At 37.6% G+C, this 12189-nt stretch overlaps 1 protein-coding gene across 5 annotated transcripts in view; it reads left to right on the top strand.

Annotated features, from left to right (window-relative positions):
• The window catches only part of TGFBR1 (transforming growth factor beta receptor 1), a 57610-nt gene that overhangs the window by 28568 nt on the left and 16853 nt on the right, over window positions 1–12189 (top strand). For 3 of the 5 annotated variants that reach the window (XM_019454362.2, XM_019454364.2, XM_053908124.1), the window contains 2 exons: window positions 3689–3931; window positions 9215–9445. In XM_019454362.2, the coding sequence (XP_019309907.2) occupies window positions 3689–3931; window positions 9215–9445 (474 nt within the window). The remainder of the gene's footprint in view (window positions 1–3688; window positions 3932–9214; window positions 9446–12189) is intronic. The other 2 variants (XM_019454365.2, XM_053908123.1) reach the window with 1 other exon arrangement.

Consider the following 12189-nt stretch of genomic DNA (forward strand, 5'->3'; position numbering starts at 1 on the left):
AGGTCTGTTATGCCTAAAAGGCCATCCTCTTCAAGGCGGATTCTGACAGGGCTGCTGCAGCAGTACATCCTCAGAGTGTCCCTGCTTTGTCCTCAGAGTAGCCTTCTCTTCCTTGTATGATGCCCCAGCCTTTTAAAGCAGTCGGTAATGGGCAGGAATTGAGCGCAGCACTAAACAGTCCAGATGCCTTCATTTTGTAATTTAACTTTGCTTTATGATCTTTATATACAAATCATTATATATGATTTCGGGGCTTTTGGTCCTTCACCATAGTTTACATTTAACAGTGTCCTGGCCGAGCCAGGAATTTGAAGGCTTCATAAATTCTTAGAATTAGATTAATGTTCAGGTTCTAGTTTAAGATGTTAGCCTGAGCACATGTATTTAACTCCTTCCATCACTTTCTTCAAATCCTGAATTTCTACAGTGGCAATATAGAATATTCAATATAAAAGTGGGGGAAACCTGTATTCATGCTAGCAGAATTAATGGAAGAATACCAGCCTCGTGCCTATATTTGTGAGAAACTTCTATGATTTATAGTGCAGATAGCATCAGACTAGTGAAGAATTGACTACCCAGATGAAGAGAAGTACATGAAAGCACCTCTTACAGAATCCCACCTAACCTTACACTGAGGCACTCGGGTGAGGAGGTTACAGGAGGAAATGCCCCATCCTTCTTTAGGAAGCACCTGCTTTCATTGCTCACGGAGGCAACCACAGTGCTCCCTCTCCACTCCGAGTTGGTCCAGGCATCGTGCTAATTAGAGTAGGAAGCACTGCTGTGGCCCAGCAGAAAAGGGCCAGCCCTACAGGTTACAGAGCGAGGCAGTCCTGCGCTTCATTCAAGTGATAACAGCAAAGTAAAACCAGACTTTTCAGCATGGTGGGGAAGCTCCCCATGGCAAGTTTCTATCAGACTGATTTTTCTGACTTCTGTTTAGGCATCTGCAATTCTAAAATGACAAAGAAAAATTATAATTCCACAATTTCCCATTTCCATTTGGCTTGAAATACCTAAATGAAGACTCATAAAGCCTTGTGAAGAACTCACTTCATTTCTAATGCTCAACATACATAAAAATCCCTCATTCCCAGGTCTCTGATAAGCAAACAACAAAAAAATAAAAATAAAAAAAAAATTTTACCAAATGAAAAGATTCAGTGGTTCAGAAGTGAACTGAACTGGATGAATCAATCCTATGAAAAAGACTTACCTCATGATAGGGAAGAACTCCCAGACAGTCTAAAGTCCATTTTCAGTTAAAGATCACTTTTATTTTATTTTATTTTATTTTATTTTATTTTATTTTATTTTATTTTATTTTATTTTTATTTTATTTGTTTGTTTATTTATTTATTTATTTATTTATTTATTTATTTATGTTTATTTATTTTTGACAAAGAGAGAGCAGGGGAGGGGCAGAAAGAGATGGAGACATAGAATCCAAAGCAGGCTCCAGGCTCTGAGCTGTCAGCACAGAGCCTGATGCGGGGCTGGAACTCACAAACTGTAAGATCATGACCTGAGCCGAAGTCAGACGCTTAACTGACAGAGCCACCCAGGCGCTCCTAAAGATCACTTTTAGATGAAAAGCTCAACTGATGAATTATTTTTAAAAATGCAGTATTGAGAGTGAATAGCAGACTGGATACTAATATTTTACAGTTAAGTGTGATACAAGCTTAAGGCAAGATAAGCTTGAGAAATTGTGTTATAATTCAGGGAGAAAAGAGGGTGAGCAAATTAAGAGCTATAGAGGATAAATCTAGGTGATCCAATATACTTACTACAAAAATTCCAGAAAATGACAAATGAGCAGACAGAAGAGATGCAGAATGTTATGCAAAATTAATGAAAAAATACGTAATGAAATACATATAATAAAATGTCAGTTTCAAGAATGAAGAAAAAAATTGCTTATGCATTCGGCACAAGTGAACACTGATTACCTCTAAAAAGAAGAAAAAGTTCAGATTTTCTGCTTTTTTAAATATCAGAAGTTAATGGAACATCATATATTAATTGTTACCTAAAATTCCTTAGGTCTGCCAAGATTTTTTATGTATAAAAACAACAGCCATTTTTAGATAATAAGTATTCAGTGTATGAGAACCCATGTACTCTTCTTAAAAGAAATTATAAGAATTAGGATTCTATCATAAGAAATCAATCCAAGTAAAGATCTCAAGAATGGGAAAGTTGTGATATAAAAGAAATGGTTCCGAGCAGTGAACCAGCAAGGCTCAGGATTAATGCCAATGTAATTAATGTGTTTCTGAAATAATGCAAAATGTTAGTTATTAAGAGATTATAAGAATATAAATGATCTTGAAATAAAAGTCCAAGTGGTAAATGTCTGACTCTTGATTTTGGCTCAAGTCATGATCTCTTGGTTAGTGAGATCAAGCCCCATGTTGGGCTCTGAGCAGACAGTGCCCAGCCTGCTTGGGATTCTCACTCTCTCTCTCTCTCTCTCTCTTTCTCTCTTTTTCTCTTTTTCTCTTTGCCCCTCTCCCACTTATGAGAGCATGGACACACTCCAATAAACTTTAAAAAATAAAAATTAAAAAAAGTCCAAGTGGTTAACATAGACTAGGAAGTATATACATGCAAACTCTATTAACAAAGCAAAAGATATATTTTACATTTAAAAAAATGGATGGAAGGGTGTCTGGCTGGCTCAGTTGGAAGAGCATATGACTCTTGGTCTCAGGGTCCTGAGTTCGAGCCCCATGTGGGGTGTAGAGATTAAGTAAATAAAAACTTACAAAAATGGATAGAGATAGATATATATACACAGACATATACTAAAATGTGAATTGTTTGGGGCTAGTAAGGCTAAAGAAAATTTTTTTTCATTTTACTTTTGCTCATCTATATTTATACTTTTTTTTTTTTTTTTTTGCCTGCCATTTGTATATATTATTGGCCTTGGAATAAGAAGACAAGCTAAACTTCTTTAAAAAAAAAAAAAGACTTAACACTTATGATGAGCACCGAGTAAAATTGTATGATTAAAATTAAAATTGTTTAATCACTGTACTATGTACCTGAAATTAATATAACACTGTATGTTAACTATACTGGAATTAAAATTTAAAAACTTGATTAAAAAAAAGGACTTTTAAGACATTAATGGGAGTTTTTCCAGATTATTTTTTTTAATTTGTTTATTTACTTATTTTTGAGAGAGAGAGGAGGAGGAGGAGGAGGAGGGGCAGAGAGAAAGGGAGGAAGAAAATCCCAAGCAGGCCGTCAGCACAGAGTGTGGTGTGGGGCTCAATCCCACGAACTATGAGATCGTGACCTGAGCCGAAATCAAGAGTCAGATGCTTAAGTGACTGAGCCACCCAGGTGCCCCAGATCATTGGTTCTTTTATTAGTGACCTGAGAGTGATAGTGTGGATGTCCTGGAATGTTGGTGGTCACTGGCTTTATTTAGACGAGGCTGAAGAGCAGAGGAAGAGTAAGTGGATGTTGTCTGACCTGACGATCATGAAAGGGGGGCCAATGGGAGAAGACTAAATGATTTATTTGTTCTGGGTTTGAGCCCTATGAGCTGCTGGAATGAGGCTCTCTGACTAATGGGAGTAGTGGCCAAGTGCATGAAATGGGGAGGATTAGGAAATTGTGGATGCCACCTTCAGTGTTTTTGCTATTGTTGATGTTTATTTCATTTGAGGCCCTTTTTCAGGAAAGCCATCATCTGGCCTTGGTCCCGTCGAATTGGCAGCTGTCATTGCTGGACCAGTCTGCTTCGTCTGCATCTCACTCATGTTAATGGTTTATATCTGCCATAATCGTACTGTCATTCACCATCGAGTGCCAAACGAAGAGGATCCTTCCTTAGATCGTCCTTTTATTTCAGAGGGCACTACGTTGAAAGATTTAATTTATGATATGACAACATCGGGTTCTGGATCAGGTAACATACTTGTTTTTCCTTTTTCCTAAGAAGTCTTTTAAAGATTAACTGTGTTATTTATTAGTTGGCTAAGCCAATTGGTGTATTGTGTAAAACTTAAGATAGTGTAAATACTAATTCCAGCTTTAAGGCCAGTTAAGGTCTGCGGCTAATTCATCGTAGATGAATTAGAATGTACTTTTAATGTTGAAGTAAGTTTGTAAGTCATCTTCATGTTTGTATAAATTTCAAAGCTTTCTCACCTTCTTATGACTCCCATGAGATAGAAAGAATAAGGACAATTATTTCTTGGGAGTGAGGCTGAAGTTCATAGATGTTCAAATGATCTGTAGCTACCTACTCTATTCAGGATTGTTTACCAGCTTTATTTTGATGTTTGAAAGCAAACATGGCAGAAAATGTTTTTGGAATTTTTAAGGTTATTTGCTTTTTTAACATATGCAATTGCTGTCCTTAGCTCAGACCTAGTTTTTTTTGTTAAATGAATGGTTTTCTCACTTTAGAAAAATGTCTAACCACCTTGTTATTTAATATAGCTTTATGGATCCATGACCTCTGTGATGTTTGCTTTTCTCAGTTCCATTTGCTGATTCTTGTGGTTTCAGAAGTAGACTGGCTAATTGCCAGAATCATCTCTTGAAGTGGATTTTGGTATGGCAGTACTTCATGTTTAAACTGAAAGGGATTTATTTTTTCAGTTGCATGAGCTTGAAAAGACACTGAGAGAGGAAGACCCCTGTCCTCTATAATAGTATAATTTGACACTGGGCTAGGAATCAAGAGATCAAGATTCTGGTGCAAGTTTTGTCGTTGGTTGGCTCTCTGACCTTGGTTAAACCGTATTTCTTTTGGGCTTCTATGTCCTTATCACAAATTTGGAGCAGATACTGAGAAACACTGTCTTTTGAAAAGTATAAATCAACTTCAGATAAAGCCTGGATTCATGGATAAAATGAAGATTTGAAAATATATATGATGAAAATTCCACTAATTTTATAATCAAGTAACTAAAGGAACATTAAAGCAGAAGTTGTGACTGGAGTAGGAATAGGACTGAAGCATGAAATCTCATCTGATACCAATGAAATTTCACACTGTGACAAATGTCTGTTTATTTTAAGGAAATGAATATAGATTTATACGCGTATCTGTTTATTCATTTAAGCGCGAGGAAACCGGCTTCTTGGCCTGAAGTCTTCTGTGGACTTTGGCCATATACATTCAGTAAGTGACTTGTGTCCATGACACTAGTACACACACAGGCTTGTGCTGCGACTCAGGTCTCTCAAGGCAGCCTATAGGGACCTCTGAGATCGTTGTGAGCAGGGAGGCAGTGAGAGGTTGGACTGAGATAGAGCAGCCTTGCTGCTGAAGTGTGATAGTCTTTGGGCCGGAGTGCTAAGAGGAATGGAGAGAGCTTGTTTTAAGGCTTCTCTGGGGTTTTCCACTGATTCTGAGTATAGTCCAGAGGGTTCCCAAGGAACATCTGGCTCATTCTAGAAGTCACCCTAGACCAAAAAACTATGATAAGCAAAGACCAAAGTCACAGAAAATCAGAGTGGCTACAAATCATTTGGAATTCCTTATTGCCATACTTCCTGCATAGCAGTAATGTATCAGGCCTCAAGGGGAATAAGCCCACCTAAAGCATTAGAAGAAGTTTCTGTCTGCATGGCAGCTGATTTCTGAATAAGAATACATTTATTAACCTTTTAAGATACAGACATGAAGTAAAGAATGAAATTCTTCTTTTTCCATTTTATCTGTATTTCTAGATACATCGGGAACTACAACTCTGCTGTCTGAAACTTTCTTTCTCTCCTTTTATGCTCCACCCTGCAAAAACTGGTCTACACTGTTTGCTAGCCCTGTGGCTTTGGACAGTTAGCTGATGTCTCATGCCCAAGTTATTTTATCTTTAAAATGAAAGTAATGAACCCTGCCCTCTGCACGTCATTGGATTGTTGTGAGGTTCAAATGAGACAAGATGTTCTGATAAATTGTAGTTAGGTCCAAATGACAGGTGTTACTCTTATTGGAAAGGTATTTGGAAGAAGAATCTGACATGCAGTATAATTTGCTGCATTACAAAAAAAAAACATAGTTGAAGGCCTTCTTTCCCTGTCATAGTTCATTATGTGCTGAATAGCCTCCAAATTTATTGAGACAGAAGCTATCTTATGTAGAATGATAGCAGAAAATGCCACTCGTTTACCTTCTATTCATTATAAAGCCTTAGTCTCATGCATGGGACTCGTGACTGTGAGTAAAATGTCTTTACATAAAAGCCTTTTTAGCCCTTTCACTCACTGAGAAAAGAAGAAACTAATCATTTCATGTTATGAATTCATATGTTCATTATTCAGTACCATGACCATAATGGAGGAAAGGCCTGATCTCTGTTTCTCAAAAACTGTGTCTTTAACTTGGAAACCGTGGGCAGCTCTACCCCTGAAGCTAGCCTGATCCCTGTTGCGTTCATTTGAATCACAGGCTGTATGTGGGCCCTTATTTAAGCTGTCATTAGATTGTAAACTATGTGTGAGCATGTGCATGTGTGCCAGTTTGGGGAAGAGAGTAAGTCTCTTAGGCCACTGTTCATTATGTCTTGTTCATGCTTATGGTCTCTTAGAATGTACGTGGTTGTTCCGGTCTCGTTTTTCTCATTTGCTGCATGTGAAGCTGCTTGGACCCTGTCTGCATATTGATGTTTCTCACAAGCATTTCTAAGGATACAGAAGAGGAAAGCAGATAACATAGAGATTTGAGTTAGGCCTGTTTCTTTTTCTCTTTAGAAGAAAATTATTACTTTTTAAAAATGCTCACTTATTCATACAGGTTGTGGTAACTAAATATAGATACTATGACAGATCTAGATTTGGTTTTGAATTTTAGTTTGGGATCTAGAATGCAGTGATGATGGGGAGACAAAAACTTTCCCCTTTCTTGACTGTATCATTTACATGAGGCCTGAATGTGTTAGACGTTTTCATCCTTCCCATTTGCAGTTCCCCTTTCTCTTGTACTCCTTGCCTTTTTTTTTTTTTAAAGTTTATTTGTCTGTTTTGAGAGAGAGAGAGAGAGAGAGAGAGAGAGAGAGAGAGAGAGTAGGTGAGGGGCAGAGAGAGAGGAAAAGAGAGCATTGCAAGCAGGCTCCAAGCTCAGTGCAGAGCCTGATGCGGGACTCAGTCCCACAGCTGTGAGATCACGACCTGAGCCGAAATCACAAGCCTGCCATTTAACCAACTGAGCCACCCAGGTGCCTATCCTTGCCTTTCTAACTCCCAGAGTCGCTTCCTGAAGTTAACTCTTAAGTATACTTTATATCTTTAGACGTGTGACCCCATTTAAAGGCTTTAAGAAAATCTTGTGAATTAGTATCTATACTAAATAACATAACTAAGAATTGATTATTCATAATATTAAAGAGCTCCTTGATTTAAATAAGAAATTTTCACAGATCTATTTTTAGCTAGCAGCCTCCTTATCAACAAAAACAATTGCTTATAATTAGACTGCTAACTACTTTGCAATAGGTGGGGAGGATAAAGAGCAAGGAGAGAAAAGGACCCATTTGAGAAACTTCTAGATGAAAAGAGGAAAAACTTTCTGGTCACTTTAAAGCAAAAACTTAATGTTCTGATTAATAAGCATTTTATACTAGGAAACCAAGAGAGCACATATTTTCATTTGCTATCATTGGATTAATTTGGTCTACCAAGCAATTCTGAATATAGATTATAAATTACATAAATTTACGTGTATAGGTCATATAAATAAAATACAAGTGTAGAACATAGTTTAAACTGGTATTTTTACTGTTAGGGTCAGTATAATTTAAGATGACATTTCCTTAGTCCATAGGGGATGTGATATTAAGTGAATTGGAATAGTTCCAAATACAGTGTTACTTAAATGTTGTAGATAGTGATAAATCCTTTTCTGTAAATGAGTGAGTGTGGCAATATTTTAAAAATACATATTTTAGAGTAAGGCATGTTCAGATGGTGAAATAATGCCAATGTCCCATCACCAAGTTATAAGTTACTTGGCATCGTTCTTTAAGATGCTAATGTTGCCTAGGCAGCCCGTTCCTAGCAAGTAAGTTGCTTGTCTTGAAATGGTTCCTGTGATAATTTTTACTGATTTATTAAAACCAGTATGGATTGGGGCGCCTGGGTGGCTCAGTCGGTTAAGCGTCCAACTTCGGCTCAGGTCATGATCTCGCGTCCGTGAGTTCAAGCCCCGCGTCGGGCTCTGTGCTGACTGCTCAGAGCCTGGAGCCTGTTTCAGATTCTGTGTCTCCCTCTCTCTCTGACGCTCCCCCGTTCATGCTCTGTCTCTCTCTCTGTCTCAAAAATAAATAAACGTTAAAAAAAAATTAAAAAAAAAAAAAACCAGTATGGATTGTACATACTGATTTTATGTTTCTTGTGTTCACATACTTTTCTTCTCCCGTCAATAAAACCATTACTACATTCATCCTTCTAAGATAAGATCTTTAAATTACTTCTCCTCATTCCCCTCATGGGCCCTTTTCAGAAATTTTTAATAGTTCCTGTTTTATCCACAGCTCTCATTGGTCATCTTGGGCTCAACATACAGTACTCGTCATACTCTGTGGACAGCTTCCCTTCTCTTCCATTGCTTTACCATGTCCATCCCCGTCTGTGTGTCCAAGCTGGTTCTGTAAACATCCATTCATTTTCCTCTTCTACCTCTGCTTGAATATTCCTCCTACCTAAATTCTTAGCTCCTCTTATCCTTTGGTCCTATCCCTTCTGTAAAGGACAGTCAAAATTCAATTTAGTGTACAAAGTCTACCTGGACCCTCTAGGCAGGAGTTTCTAGATTCTTATATTTATTATTTTCATTTTAAATATGAATTGTTGTTTTTGTAAATAAAGTCTGTGTCTCCCAGTGAGACTGTAAGCTCCTTAAAGATAGAGCTGTAAGGGGCGCCTGGGTGGCGCAGTCGGTTAAGCGTCCGACTTCAGCCAGGTCACGATCTCGCGGTCCGTGAGTTCGAGCCCCGCGTCAGGCTCTGGGCTGATGGCTCGGAGCCTGGAGCCTGTTTCCGATTCTGTGTCTCCCTCTCTCTCTGCCCCTCCCCCGTTCATGCTCTGTCTCTCTCTGTCCCAAAAATAAATTAAAAAAACCAAAAAAAAAAAAACAAAAAAAAAACGTTGAAAACTAAAAAAAAAAAAAAAGAAAAAAAAAAGATAGAGCTGTAAGAGTTATTCTGTTCCTGAGTCACTCTTTAATGCCTATGCTTATCTTTAGGTTTACCATTGCTCGTTCAGAGAACAATTGCAAGAACTATTGTGTTACAAGAAAGTATTGGCAAAGGTCGATTTGGAGAAGTTTGGCGGGGAAAATGGCGAGGAGAAGAAGTTGCTGTCAAAATATTCTCCTCTAGAGAAGAACGCTCATGGTTCCGTGAGGCCGAGATTTATCAGACCGTAATGTTACGCCATGAAAACATCTTGGGATTTATAGCGGCAGACAATAAAGGTCAGTAACAGTTCCTTCTCCTTTGAGTAGAATGAACTCTACTTGAGCCTTTCCACAAATATGGCTACTAAACATTGTCAGATTTGGTGAGAAATCAATGTTTGCCATACAGATTAGACCCATTAAGTCAAATAGAATATATTAGAAGCCTTTAGAAACTGGAATTTCTTAAAGATTTTCTTGACTCTTGACTACGTGTTTCTAAATCTCTAATTGTTTTTATAAAATATAAAGAGCAATGTATATTTTTTAAAAGCGATGTTCTTTTTTCTAGGCAGTTAGTTATTGAGTATAGTCATAACATAGAAAAAATTTTATAAACTCTGGTTGCTCAAAATTGAGATAGGATAGAGCCCAGAGATCTGTTTCCTTTAAATTTCCTCATGACTGTTAGGGCATTCTGATCTATACTAATGACCGTATTTATAGGAAGAGTGAAAATAACTGCTCAGTGTATTTTGTGTTTTAAATTGCCAGGGGCTAAGTAGCCTTTCAAATAAATAAAATAAACTTTTAAATAAACTCAGTTAAATAGAGAAATAGTTTGTCCAAGACCACCTTGCCTATTGGTGATCATTCGGACGCTTTCTTGCCTGTGGCACAGATCCGATGCCGCAGGAAGCAAAGAAGCCACGTCAGTGGAGAGTCAGAATGAGTGTGACTGCAAGCAGTGGCTTCAGAATGTCCTTCGCCTACTGTCTTGACTTCAGTTACTACTGTCGTGTCCACTGTTCCTGCTTCCGTAGATTCATCAGAGACTTGTGTTAGAGCTCCTGTCATCCCAACCCAGAATCAGATGTATTTCCCAGCTTTCCTACTTTTAAAAAACGTTATCATTTTCTTGTTTAGATTGACCAGAACCATAGTCCTCTTTTTCATCCTCTCCCTTCCCGTTTTCCTCAACAGTATTTCTTCAGAATATTAAGTGTATTTAAGATATTTAAAATATTAAGAATATTTTTCCTTTTGCTTCTCTGAATTTTCAAACTTATTTGTAGTAAGCATTTATTACTTGGGTTGTTTTGATTTGTTTTTAGTTTTCAGTTTTAGAAATTTTCCGGTATGTAGAAAAGTGAAGTGAGTAGAGTATAATGAATGCCTGTCACTTAGCTTCAACATTGATTGTTAGCTCATTGCCTCACATTTGATCTCTGATTCCACCTCCTGCCTCTGTCTGAATTATTTGAAGCCAAAGACATGATAATGGATATTTTCTCTATAAAAATTTTTAATTTTCATCTTTAGATTAAGGAATCTTTAATGAAACATGACCACACGACCATTGTCACTTTTTAAAATGTCATCAGGTATCTAGTCACTTGAAATTTCTGCATCTTTTTTTTTTTTTAAATAATTGGTCATTCACTTTACGAATAACTTGAGTTCACACATTGCACTTGTCACTTTGTGTCACTTTAGTCCACACAATGCGTTTGGTTGATAATTATCTTAGATTTAAAATTGCTTAAAACTTAAACTTAAAATTGCTATGTTCCCTCTTAATCTTTTTTTTTCTTCTTGAAGTTTATTTGTTGAAGAAACTGGACTGTTTGTCCTGTCTGGCTCATTCTGGACTCTGTTGATTGAGTTTCCATAGTATCTCAGAACTTGCTCCTTGTAGTTAGAATTAGAGACTGAATCTAATTACATTTTATTGGTTTCTTGGTGATATTGTATACCTTCCTGTATATTGTATACTTCCTATGTATCACATCAGGAGGCATATAATGTTTGATTATCTCTTTTTTGTGACTTAGGAGTAGTGATGGGTGTGATGGATGTAGGCAGTGATTTATCAGTGGTTACTACCAGTTCCATATTACTTACCTTAAAAACAGATAAAAGCAGTGATCATTGTTTGACCAAGTCCTTCATTTTCATTTTCTTCTGCCTTTTACGTCATTTAGCTTCCTCTCCAACCCTTAAAAGGACCTTAAAAATAATGTTCCGTGACTAGATTTTCTGTCATTTCTTATTTCTTAGTAGTTGTCTTTGTTTTCTAAAACCCTTCTTACTGATTCCTATGAGAGCTCTGTGTCTACGAACAATAATTGCTCCTTTGAAGAACTTACCCACATGCATAGTTTCTAACTTGGCTGTGGTGGTTGCTTTCAAATCTGTATTTTGGGGCTCTAAATGAGCCCAACCTGTTTTAGGCGTATTTCAAGTTGCAAACACACTGGCACACGGTGCTCTTGCTCTGTGCCCTGGCCTTTCTCTTCCCGGTTGCTCAGGCCGCAGCCAAGCTTGTGCTGTCCTCTGGTGGTCAACATGGGAACTGGCTGCCCCTGCTGCATCTTCCCTGCCCTCTCCTCTTTTCTTTGTCAGGGGTTAATGGACTTTGCCCAGAACCTAGTCCATCCACACCAATTCCCTTCTCCTTTATCCTTATCCCCCTGAATTAGTTAATTCCACCTGAGACAGTCCTTTATATTGCTCAGCCTCTTCCTTCTCCCTCTTCTGCCTTTCTTGCTAATTACCTCAGAAAACCTCCCTTTCTTCCATATGCCTGTGTTCCTATTTGTCAGCCTTTCAGAATTCAGTCTTGATTAGTAAGTATGCAGATCAAGGTAGTGATGCATCCGTGTCAAGGGAAAGAAAAACGTGTAAGTTTGAATAGAATTCGTTTGTACAGTTTATGAAGAACAGTTTATAAAGAACTAGTGTCATGAATATCTAAATTCTTTTGGAAAGTACCCAGAAATCCCCTCTAGAATCTTCTGAAAATACCTTTCTTATTCTCT

This window comes from Panthera pardus, unplaced genomic scaffold (assembly GCF_024362965.1).
Source record: "Panthera pardus isolate Hobbes unplaced genomic scaffold, ASM2436296v1 HiC_scaffold_20, whole genome shotgun sequence".
Lineage (NCBI taxonomy): Eukaryota > Metazoa > Chordata > Mammalia > Carnivora > Felidae > Panthera > Panthera pardus.